General features: G+C 37.0%; 1 protein-coding gene across 1 annotated transcript; it reads right to left on the bottom strand.

Moving 5' to 3' along the window:
• Window positions 1-238: 238 nt before the first annotated feature.
• Window positions 239-26,339, bottom strand: ATP6V1B2 (ATPase H+ transporting V1 subunit B2). The gene is made up of 14 exons (XM_077773055.1): window positions 26,171-26,339; window positions 19,195-19,250; window positions 13,933-14,031; window positions 13,091-13,184; window positions 12,884-12,961; window positions 12,294-12,433; window positions 11,644-11,745; window positions 11,194-11,291; window positions 10,449-10,572; window positions 8,728-8,878; window positions 6,772-6,854; window positions 5,398-5,502; window positions 3,966-4,095; window positions 239-1,648 (listed from the first exon to the last, which is right to left on the bottom strand). Exons 1-14 carry the CDS (start codon window positions 26,304-26,306, stop codon window positions 1,509-1,511), a joined length of 1,536 nt encoding a protein of 511 aa, XP_077629181.1. The 5' UTR covers window positions 26,307-26,339; the 3' UTR covers window positions 239-1,508.
• Between the last annotated feature and the right edge of the window lie 392 nt (window positions 26,340-26,731).

A 26,731-nucleotide genomic window follows, 5' to 3' on the forward strand; every position in this document is an offset into this window, starting at 1 on the left:
TGAATCAAAATACAGTGTGCTGGAAGATATATTACTGTGGAAAGAGCTTGGAAGGGTAGAAAGGTCAGCCTGAAGACAGAAGGATATAAAACATGGGCCATGTCCCTGTGACACAGGAGGCTGGTTCACAACACTGGTTATGATGTTCAAAACTAAATCGAAGAGGTGATTGTATATTATATATCTACTTGTTGTTATTGCTTTTCTGATTAGAAGATACAGAGTCACTTGAGGTAGCTTCCATTTAATTTAACATTTATTTTCATTTTATATCCAGATGTCACATTTTCTACATTAAAATATAATCATGCTGACTCCCCCCACCCCCTACACCCTCAGAGAAAAAAGTGAAGAATTTTACACAACTTGAAAGATGGAATGCACAGAGTTGCTATTGCACCCAAGTAACAAAGAACACAAAGAGACCAAATAGTAAACATGGCAAAAGTGCATAGAAGACAGCTCAGGGCTCACAGCAGGAAGGAGCGAGAATTAAAAGGCAAAAGCTTTTAAATACTATCACTTGTATCACAAGATTAACCTGAAAAGGCAGAGATGGGTCAGAAAACAGGACCAATTAGGGGATCTTCCAAAAGCTGCTCTCTAACAGAGTTTAAAATATCCATACACAGAGGAGCTTTCTCCTCCCCACCTTGCCCTCAGCATCTGGTAAACACTTTAGAAACTTAAACCACTGTCAGCATGTCAGAATGTAGAAAGATATGTGTTTTTCCTTCTTTTATTACACCCCAACTCTTTCCAAGCAACAGTTCTATTAGCTATTTTAATTATGACTCCTCTGCAGGGAAACCCAGTAAGGATCACTAAGACAAGGCATCTCACTACCATCTGACTGATGCCAGCTGTGCAAAAGCTGCAGGATTCTGTGTCACTCAGAAGGAGGGAGAACATAAGACACAGGAGTCCCAACTCATAATGGACTAAAGACAAAAAGGAAACTCCTTCTCTAATCCAGTCATTAAATAGGAAAAAGCAGGTGGACAGTAAAATCCATCTGCTTAGAGCAGCAGCACATACCTATGGGCATAGCAACAATCTAAAAACAAATGCTCAGGGAAGGGGCTCTTGGCTCTTGAGAGAGGAGGCTTCTTTTAGACCTGATCCTGGCCCTAACGTAGAGATCAAAGCGTTATAACTTCAGACAATGATACTCTTGAGGGGGCTGAGAGGTAAGGTCGAGGAGACCCAAATAATGAAGACATCATTAGGCAACTAACTACACCACTATGTACAAACACACACATCAGTAAGAAAAATTCACCTCCATCCCTGCGGCTACAGGTTTTCTCAACAGGGGATATTTTAAAGTCTGTTAGAAGTTTAAAACATTGCAACACTGGCACAGTATGTTACCTATTCTTTGTTTTTAATTACAGGGTAACAAGGTAAACTCCAACACAGAGGTGGGGGCATGGGGGAGTGCAAAAGGGATAAAGAAAACAGAACCAGTATTTCACAAGTGTATCGAGCCAGCGATGAAGTAGCAGCTAATGCTTTGCAGAGTCTCGAGGATAAAATTCACTCAGGGTGCTCTGAGGGATTCTCTTCAGCATTTCTTTGGGGAAGATTCGGAGCAGTTGCCAGCCAATGTCCAAAGTCTCATAGACAGTGCGGTTTTCATAAGGACCTTAGAAAAAATTGAGATTGAATGAGTAAAGGTAAACTACTTCCCACTTACCAGTGTTACTCATTATTTAAGCCACAGTAGGGCTGTGAGCATCAAGTATAAACAAAAGAAACAGAGACAAAGCAGTTAAGTCTCCTAAGACTGGAAGCAACCGAATGCCTAAATGAGGGTACAAACAGTTAAATACCACCAGGAATCAGAGAAAAGGGAGAGAAGCCTGGAGGCAGAGAAGGCAGTCTAGAGTGTGGCAGACAACTTTTTGGACAGCCAGGTAGGATCTAAATACTTGGAGCAATGGAAACTAGACCCAGTGTTCTGTCTAGAGATGAGTGAGAAAGGCACTTTTCCAAGAACAGCGGATGAATTTGAAGGAGGTTAGTACACACTGAGAAAACCTTAAATGTCAACTAAATACCCTGAATAGGTAAGTCGTTTTCAAAGTTGTTACTAATGATTTTTAATACCAGAATCACTCTTATCCTCAAATAAATTTCGTATCTTGCTTAAAGAATCAGAGAGTAGCTAGAGTTCTGGGTTCTTTTCTCTACCAGAAAAACTTCATTTTTATCTTTTTAAGGTATTATGATTCTGCATTAAAAAAATATATTTTGGGGGGTTTAATGTCGATAAAAAATGCACCACAAATGAGTGCACAGGTCCTAAGTGTATAGCATGATGCATTATTCCAAAGTAAACACATCTGTTGTTAAGTACCACTGAGGTCAAATATAGAGCATTAGCAGATGGCAAGGGAGAGACCAATCAAAACACTTGAAATCCTACATGTGATATGTAATGAAAACCATTATAGCCTTTTCACTAGAGGGACAATCAATAAAATTAGTAATAAATTTATTCTAGCAATGAGACGTAGGGAGTCAGGAAAAATGATGAAAAAGCTGGCACTGACAACTAGGTTGATGAGAGAAGAGTTTGGACTAGGCCTTAAGATTCAAAGTGTGGTCAGAGATCAGTAGCTTCGACATTACTCAAGAACTTGTCCAGATATAGAATCTCTAGCCCCATCCAGATCCACTGAATCAGAATGTGCCAACTTAACAAGATCCCCAGTTGATTCAAAAGCATATTAAAATTTGAGAAACATTGGACTAAGGTACTGTACTGGAAATGAACCCAGAATAGGATATCTTATTTATTAAATGTTTATCCATTTATTCTGAGAGAGTATGCACAAGCAGGGGAGGGGCAGAGAGAAAGGGAGAAAGCCAACTCCAAGCAGGCTCTGCACTTAGGAAGATATTTTAAATAAGAACACCACAAATTAATAAATATTTGGTCACTGAAGAATAAATGAGTAAAAGTTAAGAATAACACCCAATTACTGAGCTTGGGCTAAGTAGGACAATGCTCATGGCAAGAGACAGACAAACTAAAAAGAGAACTGCTAGGCAGGTGTTCAGCTTGAAAAAAACCCCTGGGTTCTGACCATGCTAAGCCTGAGGAGATGGCAGCATAAACAAAAGTATCCTCATTGGACATGTAGGATTAGAGCCTCAGAAAGAGGATGAGGATCCTATATAGCAATTTAGTCAACAGCATAGGGGAAAAGTTAAAGCTAGAGGAAAAAGAGCACAAAAAAACAGGGAGCTAAGCCTCTGAAAATACAATTAAGGAGCAGGAAGATGAGAAATCAGAAAAGGAGATGAAAATAAGTGAATCAGAAGAGCCCCCACTCCCCAAAGCAAGAGATCATTGCAGAGGGGTTAAGAGGAAGGAGAACCAGCAGTGGAGGCAGGAGAGCAGAAAGCCAGGCGAAAGGGAGGGAAAAATTCAGCTGGGAGCTGAATGGTTAATGGAGTTGAAGGCAAAGGGGAAGGAGTCCGAGCGCTAAGTGCAAAAAGACATGACAGGCAGTTGGAAGAACCTCTTCTTGAATCAGAAGAAGAATCATGTGGGGCGCCTGGGTGGCTCAGTCGGTTAAGAGTCCAACTTCGGCTGAGGTCATGATCTCACAGTTCGTGGGTTTGAGCCTCGCGTAGGGCTCGGTGCGGACAGGTAGCTCAGAGCCCTGCATTGGGCTCTGTGCTGACAGTTAGCTCAGAGCCTAGAGCCTGTCTTCAGATTCTGTGTCTCCCTCTCCCTCTGACCCTCCCCTGCTCACGCTGTCTCTCTCTCTCTCTCAGAAACAAATAAGTAAACATTAAAAAAAGTTTTTTAATGAAGAAAACATTTTAAAAAATGTAAAAAAAAAAAAAGAAAAATCATGTAGGGACCAATGTAAATTTTCTCAGATGGGAAAGAAGTCTTCAAAACTATATATAAGGTTTTCATATTTGTAAGAAGAAAGTTATCTTACCCTGAGCAATAAAGTTCCTCTCAAACTTCTGTAGAAATTCCAAGTAAAGAAGATCATCTGAGGTAAGGGCTTCTTCTCCAACTACGGCTTTCATGGCTTGTACATCCTTACCAATAGCATAACATGCATACTACAGAGAAAACATGTTTATATGAACGGAGATAAGATTTTATAAATGTTAACAGTAACCTGGGCTATATACTTAAGAGTATTTCTATTGGTATCTTCATGTAAGAGACCACAGAAGGAATTTCACATTATTTGCAAACAGAATTCACATGAAGTTCATATGAAAGTATCAGGAAGATTTTATCATAAAGTAGTCTCATTGAGAAAGGAGTCTTCTGGCATGCAGTCCATACGCACTACTAATACTCTCTAAAACATACACTTCCTCAACATTCAATGAGCTTACATTTTATACAGCATGTGAACTCAGAACTCATACCATGAAGAAATCCATCTCAAAGTTCAGAAAAACTATTTGCGGTAGGAGTAGGTTTACATTTTTTTTCTTTTCTTTTTAAGTATTACTTACTTCTTGAGAGGGAGAGGATGAGGGGGAGGAGGGAGAGGGAGAATTCCAAGCAGGCTCCATGCTGTCAGCATAGAGCCCAGTGTGAGGCCCAAACCCACAAACTGTGAGATCGTGACCTGAGCCAAAATCAAGAGTCAGATGCTCAGCTGACTGAGTCACCCAGGAGCCCCTAGGTTTACCATTTCTACTTTAAGGTCAAAAGTATTTGCTTTAGGGGCACCTTGGTGGCTTAGTCAGTAAGCATCCTACTTCGGCTTGTCTCAGATCTCATGGTTACTGAGTTTGAGCTCTGCGTCAGGCTCTGCGCTGACAGCTCAGAGCCTGGAGCCTGCTTCAGTTTCTGTGTCTCCCTCTCTCTGTGCCCTTCTGCCACTAGCGCTCTTTCAAAAATAAAAAAATGTTTAAAAAAATTTTTAAAGCTTTTTTTTATTTGTGCTTGGTGTACAATCTCATACAACTGTAAAAAATCAAGGACTTTCCAGAATATATAAAGCTGTATCCCTTAGTGTGCTGGTGATTGCTTAAGATCTTAAGGAATTAGAGTATCTTTTCAGGAATACTCTGTAATTATTACTAAGGTTACTAATAAGAACTTAAAATGGCCTATGGCTGTCTTTTTTTAAATTTAGGAACTATCTTATACAGCATTAGACATGGGTTTCAAGCATATGATTTTTAACCCCCTGGCTATCAGCATCTGTCCTTATGGGGAGAAAAAAGGCTGCTTGGTTCTAATGAATGATTATATATTCCACATGCAACCTTTACTAAAATTCTACTTGGATTGGGAGAGAAGTACAGTGATATGGGAGCAAGACAAGAGGTGTAAGACAACAAATGGACTAAGAAAGGTAAACATTTCTTTAAACCCCATCCTTAAGAGGATATACATACCAGCTGATTAGATACATCGGCATGATCCTTTCTGGTCATACCTTCTCCAATAGCAGACTTCATTAACCGTGATAAAGAGGGCAGCACATTAATAGGTGGGTAAATCTTGCATAGAACATAAGGGGAAAAAAATGTAAGTACAAAATTCAAGATTTACTAGTAGTAAAGAAGCATTCTGAAACTCATTTATAATCCCTTAAATTATATAAAACTGCATTATTTGTTTCCTAATTAGGTTCAAGTACCTTTCCCTAGCAAGAAAAGGAAGTGAGACTTTATGGGACAGTATTTTTTTTTCAGAATCAAACTCAAAATAAAATCTACAAAAAATAGTACAAGAGTATATTGAAAAACTGCAATTTTCAACATCTGCCTACAGTATCAAATCTAAATAGCCTCTGAGCTGTTTCATATAACCACATACAAAATAAAAAGATTAACTACTAGTAAGTAATTCCACCTAAAAGCTAATATTAGAAGCCACATCTATTACAGAATCATCTATCTTTTTTTGATTATTCAGTCATTAAAAAAAAAAGGAGAAATCTTGCCATTTACAACAACATGGATGGGCTTTGAAGGCATTCTGCTAAGTGAAATAAGTCAGACAGAAAAAGATAAATACTATTATTTATCTACTATTACTATTATTCTCACTTATATGTGGAGCCTAAAAAACCCAAACCCAAAAAACTGTGAACTTACAGGTATAGAAAGGAGACTGGTGGCTACCTGAGATGGGCACTGGGCCAAATGGGTAAAAGGGGTCAAAAGGTACAAATTTCCAGCTACAAAATGAATAAGTCATAAAGATGTAATCCAGATGTAATTATACACTACAGTGTGTATAATAATACTGTATTGCATATTTCAAAGTAACTAGGTGGCTGGATTTGAAAGTTCTCCTCATAAAGAAAAAGTGTTTTATAACTATATGTATTGATGGATGGTAACTGGACTTACTGTGATCACCTTGCAATACATATAAATATCGAGTCATTACTTTGTATACCTAAAACTAATGTTCTGTCAATTATACTTCAATAAGAAACAGAAAAAAAACATATTTTTTGTATTAATAATAAGATTGGTAGATGGTACTATTATAGAATAGAATACCCAAAAAAGTTCTTGGAGACCACTAACCCCATTTTTAGGCACAATAAAGAAAAATGGAAACTTCATTCTTAGTATTGGCATTCTTATCTACAATAGGATTTTGGTGTACAGAAGTGACAATTTTATAATTGTATTATAAATAATTCAAGTTGATATTTTCTAACAAAATAATTCCTAAAAGCAAAGTCAAAGTCACTAAAGAGTAACTGAAGAGTAGATCTATAAGCTTTATAGCAATGCTCAAATGTCAAATACCTGTCTATTGTGCAGCTGTCTGTCCACATAGATCTGCCCCTCTGTAATATATCCAGTCAAGTCAGGGATGGGGTGAGTGATATCTACCAGAGGAAGACATCTGACATTAGTTAAAGTGTCCGTATCATACGAAAAAATCCACAGGAAGTCAGTGTGCACCTCCTATAGCATTACATAAAATAGTGCTCTTTACAATAATTTTCCATGATAGAAAAGTTCTGTATCTGTGCTGTCCAATATGGTAGTCACCAGCCAAATGTGGCTACTGAACACCTGAACTCTGGCTACTGTAAGCGAAAAAAGTTGACTACAAATTTTATCTAATTTTAATTTACTTTAGAATTTAAACAGCCAAATGTAGCTAGAGATTATCATATTGAATGGCATTACTTACAGAATTGTAGCACAGTTAGACATGTATTGGGCATATAAGGTAAAATAGCTGCATTCAGAAAAGTATCATTTCTCCTAGTTATTTCTCTCCAAAATATAAATAAAATTCCATTTTAAACACAAAGTTCCCTGGCAGAGGTTTACCAATTTAATATATACTGAGAGAACATGCTTAGTTCATAAGCTATTTCAGGTGGGTACACACCATTTCAACACGGAAAGTATAGGAATGTTAGACAAGCAAACCGCAACTATGCAGGCAGCACCAAAAAGTTCCACAAAGCAAGATATTTCTAAGGTAGTTAAACTGCATAAAGTAATTTTGTAGGTACTTTCTTGGAACAATTTTCATGTGAGAGGCAGTATAGTGTGAATTATACATTCAGACTGCCTGGGTTCTAAAGTTATCACTTCTTAACTTTTAATAGGTTACTTTATACCTCCCTGTGCCTCAGAGTAAAATATTTACCTCAAAGTTGCTATGAGGATCAGACGAGGTAATACTTATAAAACACTGGAAACAGTGCTCACAGTGAGTTATTGCTGATTCTGAAAATACCTTGTAAAAGTGCTTTTTAAGCACAGACGTAAGGACAAAGAGGGCAGTAACAGAAGAGAACGACTGAATGGTTTCACTCCCAAGCATACACTCAAAGAGGCAATGCAAACAGAGTGCTTTCTTTAAAATTTAAATTCCAGTTAGTTAAAATAGTGTAGTATTGGTTCCAGGAGTAGAATTCAGTGATTCATCACTTACATACAACACCCAGTGCTCGTCCCAACAAGTGCCCTCCTTAATGCCCATCATCCATCTAGTCCATCCCCTCACCCATCTCTCCTCCATCAACCTTCAGTTTTTTCTCTGTAGTTAAGAGTCTCTTACGGTTTGCCCCTCCCTCTAAAAGACTCATTTGTAAGCAGCCTTTGGTGATCATTCTGTCGCTAAAGTTTTGTGGCATTTCCTATTTATGTTCTTTATTTGGCATTTAAGCTACCTTAACTTACTAGTGCACATACATAAAAAATACCCAACTAGATTCAGTAAGTTACATTAGACACTGAATTTAAAAAACAGAAGGCGTTCCTTATATCTAGATCTGTGTCCCAAAAATAGCAGTCACCCAAGAGTAATTTAATAAATGAAAACTGAAAATTTTAATTACAAAGAAAATTGTTTTTCTTCTTCCACAAAAGGATGATTATTATAGGCAGTTATCAAATGAAAAATTTCATTTAGAAACAAATCACTAAACTCTTGAAGGATAGACTCTCAAAAGGATTTCAATTTCAAAACAAATGAACACAGGGGGAAAAGAGAGGTTAACCAAGAAACAGGTTTTGACTACAGAGAACAAACTGATGGTTATGGGAGGGTAGGGGGGGAAATGGGCAAATTCTACATCTGAAAGTAATACTGCACTGCAATGTTAACTAGCTGGAATTTAAATAAAACCTTTTGAGGGAAAAAAAGAATTTCAACTCAAAAAGGTAAATGTTCTTCTGTCTTGGAATCAAGTCCTTACAATGATCAGGTCTGCTATAATCCAAAGACCAAAAGCTTACCATCATTAGGCATGGTGAGAATAGGGATTTGAGTAATGGAGCCATTTCTACCTTCCACTCGACCAGCACGTTCATATATTGTGGCTAAATCTGTGTACATGTAACCTGGGAAACCTCTTCGACCAGGAACCTCTTCCCTGGCTGCTGAAACCTGACAGTTAAGTCAAGAAGGAGAATGTCACAACTAGAATATGAAAAGCAAGCTTAGAACACGTTTGTTTAAACATGCCCAAGTTGAAAGCATCCTCTTTTAATTTTAAATACGGTCTCTAGAAGATGATTTTAAAACCTAGCAACACAAGTTCAGATTATTCTGTAACAAAAATGTTGACAACTGAGGCCCAGGTTTTTTTGCTACAATCATATCACCATAATGTAAATCTTCAAATAGTTTGATAGAAAAAAATCTGCTTGCAGTTTTATAAATCAAAGGAAGTTATTTTAAAACTAAGAGAACATTCTTCATTCACAAGATTTATTTCATGCCATGGATCCTCCCATATTTACGTAAGCTAATGCTAAGAAGGTCAAAGGAAAGGAAAATCATACCAGGAATCACTTGATGCAGTTTATATATTTAATTTAATCCTCACAATAATTCTATGAGGAAGGTAATGTTGTTCACCCCAATTTACAGTTGGAATCAAGAGTTGGCTAAATAATTTCCCAAGATAACAGAGCCAAGGGTCCATTCATTGCACAACATAAAACAGCTATAGTCTTTCTCTTAGAGACATGCACACTACAATATAGGAATATAAATTAACCTATAGCCACCAAGAATTCTAAACTATTAAGCCCAACTTTAAGGTGTTACTTTGGCACCTCCAAAAGAGTATGCTATAGCAGTGCTATTCAAACTGTGATCAGCAGACCAGTTTTTATCAATGTGCAATGAAATAACACAGAAAGTAGGAGAAGTATTTAAAAAACTCTGATGGCAATCTGACAGAATAACCTTAGTCTGCTGAATCTAGTAAATAAAATTCCAGGTTTGTAAGTTGTATATATTCTTTAAAATATACACCTTGCTAATAACTCATCTTAACTGTACTTTAAAAAAGTACTGGTCTGTGATGGATGGAAAAAAAAAAATCCTTCACTGAAAAAGCACTACAGTAGAATGAGATGGTGATGGATCTCAGGGAGTTTAATGAGCTGGATATTTATACAGCATGTCTCTTCAGAAGCCCCTTTTTACATGTTTAAAAAAAGTAACTTACTCAAAATTTCAGTAACTTGTATTAGAAAAAACACCCCAAACTTCTGGCTGATAACTGCAAGAATCTTAACAGTTTTCCTAAAAAACACTGAGTTTTCTGAAGGAAAATGTTCTAAACAGGGTGCTATCAGGGCATGCTGTTTTATTTAAATACTAACATTATTAAGAATGAGATTCTGAAAATGGTTAAAAATTGACAATCTCGAAAAAGAACATCCTGGGAGAATAACTGAATAAACAACTTGCATCATTTGCTTTCTTTTAGAATCAAGTCTTAAATCCAGAGATGGTGACAGTATGATAACTAGGCTAATAATTTAAATCTAATCCTATAATCCTTTCAAATAAGCTGACCAAAAAAGTTATGTTTTCATTTCCAATTAAGATATTTTATTAAGATATGAGCGATGAAGCTTTAAAAAAATGATGAAAGAAAAATGAAAACTTGTAAAGAGACAAGATAACTCTGAAAAGTAATCCATCTTGAGAAAAAAGTTACCTCTCGAAGTGCTTCAGCATAAGAACTCATATCTGTTAGGATAACCAATACATGTTTTTCACATTGATAGGCCAGAAATTCAGCTGTGGTTAGAGCCAAGCGAGGAGTGATAATTCGCTCAATACTGAAATGGAACAGTAAGTCCTTTGTTACTCAAATAAAAAGGCCAAAGACAAAACAACATGATTCTGTAAATAATAGTACAGTTTCCCTTCAAAGTTTTAAATAGACTGCAGAGGGTAAAGCAATTATTACTTTAAAAGTTCTTATGTAAGCAATTATTTTATGTATTTTTATAATAAGACTTAATGCTACAAAATTACATTGATTATTTTAGAAACGGGCCCATAATTTCTCAGAACTCTATTGCTCTCAAAACAGAGAGAAAGGGAAGAAACAGGAGAAGAGCTAGGTTTCTCAGGTAAGAGGAAAAGATCATTTACTGAGTATGGATTAGGTACTAGGTAACATATGTATCTCACTTAAAATGCACACCAGTATGAAAAAAGTATTATTTGTCATATTTTATGAAAGAGAAAACTGACGTCCAGAGCCTAGGTGATTTACCCAAAGCCAAGTTACCAGCAGGAAGAACTGAATTTAATTAAACACAGTTCTCCCATTCCTATCCCCATGTTGTTTTCACTGTAACATTTTACTTCCCTTGGCTTAGTAACATTTTTGACCTGAATGAACAGAAATGAATGAACTGAATGAACAGAAAGAAATAACTCTATTTACTTACGTTGGGTCATTAGCCAAGTTCAAAAAGAGGCAGACATTGTCCATTGAGCCATTTTCTTCAAAGTCAGATTTGAAGAACCGGGCAGTTTCCATGTTTACCTAAATAACAATGACTTCATCAGTGCAGGGAGAAAAAAAATTCTCAGTATTTATTTCTGATGAAGGGTGGCTATGGATCTACACTGTTCCTTCTTTTAAAGTTTCAAGTACTCCCAAAAGAGTACTTCACAAAAGCCAACAGAGTAAAAAAGCCTGCTTTGGGCATAAAGAAAAATTATTCTTAAATTTTGCAGTCAAGTGCTAAATTTTATCCTGAGTTTACCAAAATGCAAAACTGCAACTTTTTTACCTAGAGATAAATCCAATGACGTATGTATTGTTTTCTACACTGTTCCAATAACATAAACAATTAATTTTATACATCATATTAAAACAAAAAAATTATACTTACACCCATAGCAGCAAATACAATTGCAAAATTTTCCTCACTGTAGTCCACTACATCTTTGGATTTCTTTACCAAACCAGCCTGGCGACAGATCTGAGCTGCAATCTGATGACAAGTACAAAAGAACTGAGCTGAAATCTAAAATAAAATTTCTACAACAAAATCAACTTTTATCCTAAACATTTTGGGATTGGAATTATAAATGAAACCATGTTCTAAAGGACTTTACCCAAAAAAGTTTTTGTACTTTTTGCAAAGATTTGTTAAGAATAAGCAATATAGATCTTGCGCATGGAAAAACATGGAGTAATGTGGAAATGGGTATTGGGTACAAGTGAGTATTGCTGAAAACCCTTTATTTGGTTTCCTACTAACAGTGAAGCATTTGGAAATTCTCCCTTGTGATGGCGTGCCCTGGTGGCTTGTCAGTTGAGCGTTCCAACTCCTGATTTTGGCTCAGATCACGTTCTCAGTCTGTGGGATCGAGCCCCACGGTGGGCTCTGCACTGACGGTACGGATACAACCTACTTGGGATTCTTTCTCTCCCTCTCTGCCACTCTCCCCACTTGCAAGCACAAGCTCTCAAAATAAATAAACATTTAAAAAAAAACTCCCTTACCAAATTTCACACAAAACAGATCCTAGTTCTCACCTCATTGTGTGGTAAGCCAGCGGCAGAGAAGATTGGAATTTTCTGCCCCCTAGCAATACTGTTCATGCCATCTATGGCTGAAATGCCAGTCTGAATCATCTCCTCTGGGTAGATTCGACACTGAGGATTGATAGGCTGGCCTAAAGTATTTCCAAAAGAAAATTTTAATACATTAAGACTACAACCATGTAAATCACTTCTTTCTACTATTAAAGAATCAGTTATTTTTGAAAATTTGAGATTGTTTAAGTAACCTTTCCATTAAGTAACATCCAGTCTTTGGTACACACAAAATATATGGTAGCAGAAGTCAAGTTCCTAAAATAAAAGTATAGCAAGTAAGAGAGAAATCCTAATTTCAAAGTCCTTTACATTTCAAAGCTATTTATATTTCAGATATACCCTAGTGATATTTTGTAATATCTTAACATATTTTATACAAAATTTTAAGATTTCTATTAAAAAATATAAAACAATATGTACCACACTGTCTACTTAAAATATATTTTAAAAAATCACTCTCTATATGACAAAGGTATAAAATAGAGGCTATTTTCTTTAAAACACAGAAATCCATTTACTGCCCCTACCCATGATGTCAAGGAAGTCTTCAGCCAGCACAACAGGACCTCTATCGATAGGTTTTCCTGATCCATTGAATACCCTGCCTGTAAAACAGTAACAAGACAGTAAAGAGTAGACTATGACTCAAATAGTCACAATTTTTAAGAAAGACTCCATGGAAATATGTTTAAAAGAAAACAGACTGCTGGTCAGAATGCATAACATCCATTTACCAAGCATATCCTCGGACACTGGTGTTCGGAGAATATCCCCAGTAAACTCACAGGACGTTTTCTTGGCATCTATACCTGAAGTCCCTTCAAATACCTATTGAGAAAGAAAAGTAATCAGAAGAGTAAAAGGAATTTAGATCATAAGTACTTAAATACTATTTTTGTCTGTTAAACAGCCAAAATAAGGTAAAATATATCAATTCATACTATTTCCATAACGAACAGAGAAATGACCCTGGTGATGAACCAAACAGCCAACCTCTAGACAAAGGATCGTGCCTCTAGGCTAACACCATCAAGCTAAGAATGTTGTTTACATATTTACATTGTTTAAAAAAAAAAAAGGAGGAAAAGAAAGGTAGAACAAGAATATGCATTACAGACCTTAGGCAGCCCCACAAAGCCTAAAAACTTTACTACGTAGCCCTTTACAGAAATTTTGCTGACCCTTGCTCTATATTACTTTTTAGAGGAACATGTTATTTGAGAAAACTTGCATTTCCACATTAAAAACTAGGTATTAAGAGACAATGTAAATAAACAGACTCAGATCTTGTTTTGGTTTCATCCCATAATCTATAAATTCTGTCTTTTCATCTCTCTCCTTCCATGTGATTATCTGCTTTGATTTAAAAAAAAAAAAAAAAAGCCATTTTACCACTGGAGCTTCTTGGCTAGAATGGATATAGGTGGCTGACATTTGGGAAGACAACAAGAAAAATTTTTTTTCTCCCAAAAGCGAGTAGTCAATCTCTAAAGATATACTTACTCAATAACTGCCAGAAAAGAAGTGTCCCTTAATGTTTTTGTTCAATTGGACAGGTTTTCAAAATGAGGCTTACCTGAACCACTGCTTTGGAACCACTAACTTCTAGAACTTGCCCACTTCTCTTTGTGCCATCTGGTAATGTCAAGTGGACAATCTCAGCATATCTGGGAAACTATATAGGAAAAAACAAAAGATCAATAACCAACTCAACAAGCTCTCCAAATCCCTCTATATACTTTATCCCCATCATAGCATGTATGCATGTAAAATCTCCCCCACAGGTATTTACTGAGAGTTTATAACACCCTCAGGTAGTTTACATCCTTTAAACACTTAGTACTTGGCACATAAACTGGTAAGCACAGCATAAGGTACAGAGAAAGGTCTTAAATCCATAAAACACAGCAATTAAATTTTTCTCTTCTGTGTATACGTTTTAAACTCTGAAACTAAAGAAAGACACAAAACTTACAAATAACCACATTCCCAGTACTCAGAACTGATGTGTGCTTCTGGCCTGTGTGTACTCACCCTTATGCTTTGTGGGGAGGGGATAAAAATGCCAACTGAAAATAATCACTCTCAGTTAAGTTCCTCCTAGTCCTCCTATACGTGCAGGAACTTAACTGAGGAACGAGGGGGAGAAGAAGAGGGGAAATGATGGGGGAAAGGGAGAGAGGCAAACCATGAGAGACTCTTGAATGCTGACAAAAACTGAGGACTGATGGATGTTGGGGGGAGGGGGGATGGGCATGGAGGAGGGCACTTGTGGGGATGAGCACTGGGTGTTATGTGGAAACTAATTTGACAATAAACTATTTGTAAAAAAAAAAAAAAAGAAAAGAATCACTCTCATAAGAAGATAAATGTTCCCTCAAATTCTCCTAATCAAGTATATATGCCTCTTCCACTGTTAACATTTTATTTTTTTACGTTAAATTTTTTTTTGAGAGAGAGAGAAAGAGAGTGCATGCATGAGTGGGGGGGATACAGAGAGGGAGAGAGACAATCCCAAGCAGGCTCCGCATTGTCAGCACAGAGCCTGCTGCAGGGCTCCAACTCATGAACTGAGCTCAAAACCTGAGTCAAAATGAAGAGTCAGACGCTTAACTGAGTCACCTAAGCATCCACCACTTATAATATTTTAGAATGCAGATTTCCCAAAAATACATTTTAGTGTCTTATTTACATAAATGGCAACCTACTAAATATATCATCCTGCAGCTTGTCTTTCTTCATTTGACCTTATGTTTTAGATCTGTCATGGTAATACTTACCTCTTTTATCAGCACAATCTATTGAAAAGTGCGTTGCTCCCTGTGTGATGCTGAAGGAAAACATTTGTCCACTAAACTATGGTGCACCACCGATTTTCAAACACTCTTTTAAAATTTTATTTATTTTAATGTTTTTATTTATTTTTGAGAGGGAGAGAAGAGAGAGAGCATGCGAGAGGGGGAAGGACAGAGAGACAGGGAGGCAGAGGATCTGAAGCAAGCTCTGCACTGAGAACAGAGAGCCTGATGTGGGGCTTAAACTCATGAAGTATGAAATTATATGACCAACCTGAGCCCAAGTTAGATGCTTAACTGACCAAGCCACACAGGTGCCTAGAAGACACTTTTGATTATGGAAATACTAATGTGAATCAGTGGACATCTCAGAATTAATGTTAAAACAAAACTAACGTAGTTAAAATCAAATGACACCACATTTTATTCAAGGTTATTCCAAATTTACACTAATACAAATATGCTAAGAGCATTCTTGCATGTGGCTCCTCATGCAAGTGGGTTTTCCATAAGGTATTTGGTTACCAAGTGGTGGGCTACAGGCTGTGCCCATTTTCTCCGAACTTTCATATTACTCTACAAAGAAACTGCACTTATTTAAAATCTGCCTAGCAGTATACAAAATTATCATTTCCCTACATTTATGCCAATTTCTTATTATTGAACTTATATTTTCCCATTTTGATGAAGTAAAAAATAGCATCTTTTCAATATGTATTTTCCTGATTCTTCTAATATGGAACAGCTTTTTACTTCCACTGACAATTAAGACTTTATTACTTACAATTGGCCTATATCTCTTCTACACTTTTCAAATGGATAAGCACTGGATATTAATCTTAAGTATGTGTTTCCACTGTTTCTTGTCTTTTAATTTTGTTTATGGTATCATATCAAAACTTATTATATAATAAAATGAATTGTCTTCCTTTATGTTGGTGCCTTTTGTGTCTGGTTTACGAAAACCTTCTAAAGTCGTACAAATAGTCTTCAATTTTGTCTTCTAATAGGTTCTTCAAGTTTAGGCCTTTAATCCAATTGGCTTTGTTTGTGGTATCCAATTCTTTTTTCTCATTTTCATTCTTTTTCACAAAGCCAATTACCCCAATAATATTTACTGAGCAGCACAAAATGCCCCCCCACCCATTGATTTGCAATGCTGCTTTTATCATTTACCAAGTCACACTCTCCAGTGTGACAAGAGTTGGTTTGGGGGAGCTTAATTTTGCTCCACTGATAATAACTGCTTATGCCTGCACCAAATCTTTACTCATCTCTGATTCTACTGCCTGGGTAGAATCAGTATCTTTACCATTCTGAATCTTTCCATTTGTGATCATGAAATCTCCACTTATTTTAAGTCTTCCTTTTTGTTTTCCAACAAAGTTTTATGGTTTTTTGTAAACAGTGAGTTCTGGCACATACAGCACTCTTGATTTCTACAGACGGCTTCCTGTATCCAGCAACTCTGTGTTATATCACTGTTTCTAGTAGTTTGCCCACTGAATGACTTGGGTTTTAGTTAATTATATTACCAAGAAATAATGACAGCTGTGCCTTTTCCCTCCTAATACCTTTATACTCTTATTTCTTTTAGCCACAACACTGGTTAGATTCCAAGTACAAAGATGGATAGTGGTGGTAACAACCAGGCACCCTCAGCTTGTTCCTGATTTAAATGGGAATGTTATTAGAGTCTCTCCTTAAGTACGTTGTTTGCTGTAGGTTATGGTGAATATCCTTTAAGAGGTTAAAAGTTGTTCTACTCTTTATTTCCAAAAGACCTTTTGGGTTTTTTTGGTTTTGTTTTTTTAAAGATATGAGTAACTTTATCACTTTTTCTTTATTTAGAGGAGCATAAGCTCTTTCTAGTTTAATCCATAAATGAGCTAAATTAAATTAAATGACTGATATATTTCCTAACATCCAATTATCTTTGTATTACTGGGACAAACTCTACTTTGTCACAATTCTATTGATTTTTTACATAGTTATTTTTGCTAATCTCCAATACACGAGTATATTTTTAATAAAAATACACTCATGTAAATTAAAATATATTTAATATTTAATAAATTTATTAAAAATATACTCATGTATTTTGGAATCCGTGTTTATAAGTGAGGATAGTTGTCTTTTTCTTTTCCAGTACTACCCTTTGTCTGGTATGGAAACCAAAGATGTGACAATTTCATAAAATGAATTGAGCAGTCTCATCTTCTATTCTGACACAATCTGTATATTTGTTTCTTGACCTTTAAATTCTAAACAAAAGCTACTCTAAATGTGGTGTTATAAAGCCATTCCTACAACTACATATATTTACAGTTTTTCCTTAGTTGGAGCGAACACTCAATAAAACTTTTTGATCACTCTTACAATTATTTCCTAAAAGATGTTTTCTAAAGTCCTTCTTGGGGCGACTGGGTGGCTCAGACAGTTAAGCGTCAGACTCTTGATTTTGGCTCAGGTCATGATCTCAACAGTTCGTGAGACTGAACTATAAGTCAGGCTCTATGCTGACAGCGGAGCCTGTTTGCGATCTTCTCGCTCCAGCTCTCTCTGTCTCACCTCAGTATGGGTACATGCACGTGCTCTCTCTCAAAATAAATAAACTTACAAATAAAAGTCCTTTTTGTTACTGACTCTCATAGCATCCCACACTTAGCCTTCATAGCACTTACTAATTAGATATTTATATATGTGTATTATATTTGCTTCTCCACTACATGATGCTCCACGGGGGAGGACCCATTGTTCACCATCATATCTTCTGTTCTGGGCTCAGCACTTAACATAATTGAAATGTGAATATTTTTAATTGTTTTCAATAACATATATACTAACAAAAAAGTTTCATATTTTTAAAATGAGCCAAAATTGTTCTCTAACAAAGATAGGGGGGAAAAAAGGAAATAAAGAGTTAAAAAAAAAAAAAAAAAGAAAGCCTCCTATCTTTCCTCAAAAATAAAAGCGTAGGCTCTGCTCTTTCACAAAATATTAATGGGCACCTGCCCACACCCTGCACAAACTGAGTGCAATAAATTAAGGCTTTAAATCAAATTGCAGACTAGCATGAGACTGTGGCCAGGAGAGAAGTCTCTTATGCTTAATCTTAAGGTTAAAACTTGTATAGGTACCTTGCCATACATAAAAAAATATAATCACAGTGATAAAGCTGAAGAGACAATGCACTTTACCCTTTCTTGGAAGAAATGTTTTTCAATTTATTTTCTGCTTTCAGAGGGGTCACATGTCAAACTATTTCCACTATTACTTCTCTCAACAAACTAGTAATTGTGTGCCTCTTCCCTAAGCCACCCCAAAACCAACCAATACAGAATTACTGTTATAAAGAGCATACTATATAAATTATTTTCTTCGAAAATATTTTGATCATAGAGCTCAGGTAGGAGGCTTTCCTTAGGACATTCAATTACAGTCTATATTCTATGCCTCTTTCTCTATGATAACAGTAACAGTGTTTTTAATTCTTAAGTGTAGGTGTAACTAAATAACCAATATATAACTAAAGATCCTTAAAACAAACTGAGTAAGTAAAAACTGTTCTTTAGGGTTTCAGTCACTGTTGAGATAATCTGTTCTTATTTATTGTTTCTTGAAAACCAGTGTTAGGCCCTCAAAGATAAAAGTAACTTTTATTCAAAGATCTTAAAATTTAGTAAAGAAAACAAATACTATTAATAAGTATAACACATGGCAGTTTATGACAAGAGCCAAAAGATATCACATAGCTAATAATAATCTACAAGTTATAAAGCACACTCATAGATTACTGTTGTTTCTCTTCAATAAGCCTGTGAGGTAGGANTTCTAGGCCACAAACAGAATCCACAGTAGATCCAGCATTGGGATCCAATCTTCTACCTTTTTATTTTAAAACTAGTCTCCTAGATAGCACTGACATTCAGACCAAAGAACGGCTTAAAAATCATAACCTAAAATTTAAAGTGTGCTGAACAGGACTTAATGCCATGTTTTTAACTACGTAAATGGTTAAATGATAATCATAGTGGTATTACCTTAACGTGATCTAAGATCACTAGTGGACCATTGACTCCTGATACTGTCTTGTACGCTGGAAAGAAACACATCAGAGTCAGCTTTAAGCAAACAGGACAACAACCTACAACTGTCTCTGTAATATTACCAAAAAGCTCCTGTCTCTACTGCACCTACTATAATATGGAGAACTGTAACAGTTAAAAAAATTTTTTATTGATTTTATGAAATATGCCTGTGCCTACACAAGTTTTCATAATCCATTCTCATCCAACCAAAACCTTTTTTCATTCTCACTGTAAGTCACTTTATTTTATGGACCCAGGACACAAAAACAAAGATGGCATAGAGGGGCAGAGCTCTTTCAAGAGTTCCCAGTTTTATATGAAGAAGGGGGGAGAGTTAAGGGCCATAACAGAGGTAGACAGAGGGTGTGAGCAGAGGAAAAGCCTAGCAGTAGTTCTTACCTCAAAGAGAAAAAAGATAATGCTTTAAATAAAAGGTGGCACTTAGCAAAGTAGATAAAGAAGGGAAAGGAAGGCCTCAACAACTTTAAGCACAAGTGACAAAACTTAAAAGGAAATGTGAGAAAATGTAACTGTGATGTAAAAAGCCATAGTTAAATGATGTCATAAAAATTACAGGGAAAAGAACTTTAGGAAGAGGTGAAGTAGGCAATGGAAGAAGTCAAATAAGATCTTTAAAAAAAAAAAAAGTAAAATGTTACTCTCAGTTTAGAGGCTTGTATTTTTCTACTGCAAATTATTTTCTAGGAATAAACTACCAGCCTATAAGATGCTACCCAAATCTTCCATGTTAGAAAGGAGCCAGCTATCCTAAATCAACAAACATGTAAAATGTAAGGATATTTAGGTATAAAACAGAACACACAGGAGACTAATTCTAATATCAAAATTAACTAAATTTTGTAATGAGAACAGCTGAGAAAAATGAAATAAATGTTTGAAGAAAACTTAATACAAGGCTTTAAATACATTTTAAGAAACAGTCATCTAATTTAGAATTTTTCATTTGCTTAATTTCTTGTGAGGTCTTGGGATAGAGATTTTTGGCACAAATGTAGATTTCTAAGAATGAGGAAATTCATTTAATATAACTAGTCTGTCCACTCAAGGGGCTTAAGAATTTGAAAACAATTTCTTCAATCAGGAAGCAAATGCCCTGGGACAAATGCTGGGAACAGGAAAGCACTATCAGGAGCACTTGTCTTTCATGCATTCATGGGACATTTAAACCTGATACCTCATATTTGCTTGAATTTCTGTAATTGTAATTATCTCAACAGAGGGCCCCAAATGACTTTTTTAACGTTGGATAATAAAAGCCAAGTCACAAATTTAAAAAGTTAAGTTACTTGAATGGATGGTAATGTAAAAGAATTAATCATTCATTCCCTCTAAATTACAGAAACAGAAAAACGGGATTTTTATGAAAATCCTCCCATCTATATGAAAATAATCTGATACTCTTAAAAATAATTCCTACTCTTAAAAAATTTGTTTTTCTCATTTTGAGTGAGTCTGAGCATTCAGTTTTTCAATGACTTTCTAAAACTCCTATGTGTAAATGCAAAGGGAGCTACATCTGAAACAGGTTTTCTAGAATATATCTCTTTCAGAATAAATAAAACATTAAAACAATTAAAAAAATAAAAACAGCTTTTAAAGATACAGGAACAGCTTTAAAAAATAGGAATAAACCAACTTGACAATAAACTACTTGTAAAAAAAATAGGAATAACATATTTTCAAAACCTTCACTTAAGTCAGGGATAAGAAAAGGGTGTCAGCTGGTGGGGGTGAGGTAAGGAATCTAGTTTTGAGATTCAGAGGCAACTGGTCTTTTTGGCTTTTTGTTTCTTTGTTGTGTTTTTGTTTTTGTTTTTATTTTTTAATGTATATTTTGAGAGAGAGCGCACGCAAAAGCGGGGTAGGGGTATACAGAGTTGGAGCCACAGACTCCGATGCAGGCTCCAGGCTCCACGTTGTCAGCACAGAACCCTAACACAGGGCTTGAACCCACGAACTGTGAGATCGTGACTTGAGCCAAAGTCGTGACTTGAGCCAAAGTCTGAAGCTTAACCAACTGAGCCACCCAGATGCCCTAGAGGCAACTGTTTTGAATAAAATGTAACCAACAAAATTCTTCAGATTCTGAAAATTCTCTCTACTTTTTCACCAAGATTTTTATCACCTCTGAACTTTTAGCCTCAGATGCTTCAGAATCTGTTCAAATTCAAGATCATTTTGATTTATGAAGTTTTGCCAGTCACAAGCAAAAGCATGACCAAGAAAAAGAAACATTAGTCATTGTTTTTGCTGGAAACAGTGAATCAAGTTAACTTCTTTCACAGAAAATTCTACTTCATCAAAAGCAGTCTCTAAGTCTGCAACAATGTATGTACTTAAAAAAGCCTATAAATAACCATTCAAATTAATTATTTAACTGACTGAGCCACCTAGGTGCCCCACTCAAATTAACTGTTTAATAACAACACCACCAATATACATTTAATAAGGACTTGTCAGGAATTCTCCCTTAATCTCCATAACAGATCTATGAGTTAACTAATATTATTGCAAGTTTTAGAAGAGAAAAACACCTCTCAGATATCAAGTAACCTTCCAAGGATCTGAACTTTTAAGTTTATTTAGTTTGAGAGAGAGTGAGCGAGCATGAGGGAGAGAGGGGGAGAGAGAGAGAGAGAGAGAGAGAGAGAGAGAGAGAGAGAGAGAGAGAGCATATCCCAAGAAGGCTCCGTGCTGACAGTTCAGAGCTGGAACCCAGGAACCCTGAGATCATGACCTGAGCCGAAATCAAGAGTTGGTTGCTTAACCGACTGAGCCACTCAGACGCCCCAAGGATCTGAACTTATATAGCCTGGCCCCAGAGTCACTTGTTCTTTTAACTCTGTACTGCAGCTCAAATTCCAAAACTGAACTGGCTGTTTTTCTGTGGTCTGGTACTCTTGTAATTATTAGCAAGACTTACGTAGCTATACCACTCAAAATAATCTCAGCAGTCTGCAACTTTAGCTATGAAAAAGTAAGTTCTTTTTGCTATTTAATGCACTGGACAATACTTCTCTTGTGTCATTACTGCTAAACAATCTTTCTACAATGGCACATAGTCACTGGAAGAGTTTTTAAGCAGAGAAGGGAGAATCTAATGGAGATGCTTAGTTCAGCAATTTCCCCTCACTGGAAAGCTTGAAAAATGCAAGGAGACTACTTCAGATACAAATCAGAGCTTAAGCAACATCTTGAATTAAATTAAACTGACATATACAAACTGAATAAAAGCTATAAGCCCTAACTAAATAAAAATATTACCAAACTTTATATTTAGAGAGCGTTTCACACTTATACAGAATGTCTTCAAAGAGGTTACCTCATTTCAGATTCACAAAAAGCTGCAAGATCAGCAAGGCTGATTGATACAGCCACTCTACACTTAAAGTAAGGCTCTGACAAATTTATCACTAAATGGGAGAACAGGACTTAGAATTGAATTTTTGGTTTGTTTGGCTTTTCTCCCTCCTAATTCTAAGGTTGGTATTCTATGACTCTATTTTTCTGAACTTAGTCTCCTACATAATTTAACAAATATAGAGGTGACACAGTTCCTAAGCATTTTGACTACAAACAGGTACTATAAGACAGTTTATATATACCAACTGTAGCTCTTTTCCATAGTAAAATGACTTTTAAAAAATACAAGCAGAGAAAATGATACCAAACACTACTTTTTAACTCCCAACAGTATTTATCCAGTCTTCTTCGCCATTACTCAGCCCAGAGCAGAGAGAACAGTCGAGAGTAAGGCTGCCAAAGACATTAAGCTGCTCTACGAAAAGTCAAAACCTATTCACAAATCGTATAAACTTTTCTATTTACGAAAATAATGACCACTCTTATGAAAATTCCCAGATGAGAACATTGGGTCTGCAGGGGATATTCAGAACTTCTGACAAGAGACATACATGTTTACATTACATGGTGAACACATTACATCATTGATCTTGAAATATCAAGCAGGTAATAAATATTTATGGAGTAATATTTTAAAACCAAAATCTACAAAGGTTTTAAGAAGCACATATTTTGTCAGATGACATCCTCTTCCTCCAGCAGGATATGAGATTGTTCAACACTAGTAACGCCACTTAATGATTGTGAAATTTTCAAAGAGAAAATTAGACAGCCATTGCACAATATGAGATCCAGTGCCCTAGACTCCACCTTATTAGCAAAACAAAAACCCCAAGGAATTATCTTCTATTGTGCAAGAATAGTAGAGAGCCACACCCTGACAGGTGGGTACTGAGAGAGAGGTTCTAGAAAAAGGCCAAGCTGTTAACTCCTTTACTTGACTTTTCACTAAGGCTAACTCTGCTTTATGAAATAAGAAACTTATGGTTAGCTCTGATCTAAAGTCTTAAGAACAAATGAGATTATCTAATTCAAAGTGTTCAGTGTCTAAAAGCTCTATATGTACTACTGAATTTTGCTCACAATTTAAGAAAATTAAGTTTTCTTTCCTTGTGACTTTAGAAATTCAACTAAAATGCTCAAGATTACTTCAAGGCTGCATATCTCACTTTCCATTTCTTGTTAATAGATCCATAATTGTGAAGTTGTTTTAAAACAGGATCAAATTTTTACAGTGGAACTGCCAAATGAGTTTCATTCCTTTATTCAAAAAGCACACATTAAATTACTATAATAGAATTATCACCTAAGATGGAATAATCGATCTTTATAAAAACTAATAATTAATCAATACTTATTCAGAAGCAATTAAAACTGTGGGACTAGAATCAAGAATATGGCAATAAGAAAATAATGATATTCAAAGCTGTTAGCCTAAATTGGGTATCACTTATACTTTTTATAATAACCCAGACACAGAAGAGCAACTCAAACAACTGTCCCAACTCCCTACTCTGATTCCATCCACATTAAGATTCTACTAAACTATTAGAACAAGGGGTTTAAATGTAGGTTATCAAACAATTACAAGACATCTTCTATGTGTCAAGCACCTTGCAGGCACTGAGGATAGAAAAAGGATTCCTGAGGTTCAGTATTAAGCATTATTTAGTAACAATTTTGTCAGGAGGCATCTCCTCTGGAGTTCTTTAGCCACTAGCTAAGCACACAAAGAATGGTGAAAAACCATACTCATCTCTCTTAAGGATTAACAATCATGTTTAAAACAATTTTATTATTTCAGTCGATACTCTTTGAATTGACACTGAATGACTATATGGAAACTGACTATTGCACCCTTATCATCTTTTCCTAGAAGTCACTAATGTTTACTGCTCTACCCAGAAAAGCAGAGCATGCAAATACAATTCATAAAAGATAATGTGTAATTGTTAGGTACAAATTTATTGTCAAAATCTCTTTAAGAATGTAGTATCTGTTGGGGCGCCTGGGTGGCTCCGTCGGTTAAGCGTCCGACTTCAGCTCAGGTCATGATCTCCAGGGTTCGTGGGTCTGAGCCTCGCATTGTGGGCTCTGTGCTGACAGCTAGCTCAGAGCTTGGAGCCTGCTTCAGATTCTGTCTCCCTCTCTCTCTCTGACCCTCCCCTGCTCACGCTGTCTCTGTCTCTCAGAAATAAAACATTTTAAAAAATGTAGTATCTGTCAATTTCTTGAAGCATTCACTTATATAAACCTCCAACAGGCATTCTCTAATTCAGATAATTCTCAGTGTAAAAGGTCCATTTTAGCAACCCATGGAATCAACTATGTTTTCCTTCCTCTCACTGCAGTGCTGTCATATGACCTAGTGACAGATCAGGATGGGATTAGTCAGACTGGAGAGCGCCTAGACTGAAACCCTTCATCTGAAATTTTTTTTAAACAGTGAGCCGCCCACAAACAGACATTCTGGCAATTAACCAGTGCAAATACAGTCTCACCACCTGGGGAAACATCAGATGCTTTCCCAAGTTTTAAAGAGTCTATTTCCAGGGCTGATCCCCAATTCCTAAGGAAGCTGTGAAGATATCTGATGCTACACGACTGTATTGTTTAGTTTAAAAAATCCTTTTGGTAGTCCACTTAAAACCTGATTTATTAAGGCAGGTTTTTTACAATCACAACAACACTTAAACATGCATATGATATGCTTTGCACATATACTATATAATATGGGCAAAGCTGCTTGGCTTTTCCAAGATATCCTTGCACTCCATCGTGTTAGGTTTAACTCGTCAGTAAATGAAAAGACAATGGTTGAAAAGGGCTCAGATAAAATTAAGAAATGGAATCTGAATTCCTACTCTGCCAATCATTAAGTGTTTAAAGTCTGAAGTCGTGTACCTCCCAGACCGTAAGCTTCACACTGTAAAACGAGAGCGTTAGACTAGATGACCTGCAGAGTACGTTTCAGCTGTAGCGTTCTCTGATACCAGTGTCCTCCTGTGGAGTAGGCCTTCCACAAAACATCTCCCTCTGGCTGTGGGCCTGACCTCCATCATCCAGCAAAGGCCAGACCTCGTCAGCGATGGCACTAGAGTCTCCCTGGGCAGGAACTCCAGACCAGCCCTGAAGGTCTACACCAGAGGGAGGAGAGGGGAAGGGGCGCTCTCTACATCCTTACATATCCAAATGAGGTCGGGGCATATTAAGATTGAAGTCACAAGAAACGGCCTTCCCTTAGAGGCAGGAAGCAAGTGCCTTGATTATGCTCCTATCTAGGGAAGTTGAAGAGGGCGGGGCAATTAGCCTGGAGCCCACCAACCCCAGGAAAAAGTTCTGGTCGGTTCTCTTGCCCTCAGCCTACCTATGTGACGAAAACGTTAGGTACACTCAAATCTCCTTCTAATGACATACTTTTGGGTCAGGGTAGGTACGATGAGAGAGGGAAAATAAATGCCCCCTCCCCCGCTAAGCAAGTGAATGGGAGCAAAGGACTGGGTAAGAAGCAAAAACAGGATTCATCTTGTTCTCTGATACTCACTGAGGCGGGGCTGGGAAAGGTAGTTCCGACTAACTGCCAGCGCTTGCTCCCGAGATCCCACCACCGGCCCACTGGTGGGCATGGGGAGCTCGGGTGCGGCTCCGTTCACGATTCCCCGCATCGCCCGCAGCGCCATCTTGTCTCCTCCGTCCCGACTGGCCCTGCAGCCGTCCCGCGCAGGCGCAGATATAGCAAGGGCGGACTGTGCGTCTGGCTCCGCCCACGCGCGCTGCGGAGCCCTGGCCTCGCCCCGCCCCCTTGGCCGCCTGCCTCGTCGCTCACCGCCCGCAGCCTTGTGACTCGGGCTCCGTGTGGGCGGGGCTGAGCCCTCACACTGGCCGGAGGAGCTGACCAGCGTGCTGCGAGGGAAGGCGACGGGCCGGGGAAAGGGAACGAGAAGCCGAAGTGGGTCCCAGAAAGAAAGGCAGGATTGAAGAGCGAAAGAGAAGAAATGAGGGAAAAAGGGATTCACATGAAGGGAAGGAGGCGGAAGAAAGGCGCGAATGTACAAGAAAAGGTGAACTGATCTCATTTTCATGACCCTGAATGAGGAAACTCAAA

Source organism: Crocuta crocuta, unplaced genomic scaffold (genome assembly GCF_008692635.1).
Source record: "Crocuta crocuta isolate KB4526 unplaced genomic scaffold, BGI_CrCroc_1.0 scaffold177, whole genome shotgun sequence".
In the NCBI taxonomy this organism is placed as follows: Eukaryota; Metazoa; Chordata; class Mammalia; order Carnivora; family Hyaenidae; genus Crocuta; species Crocuta crocuta.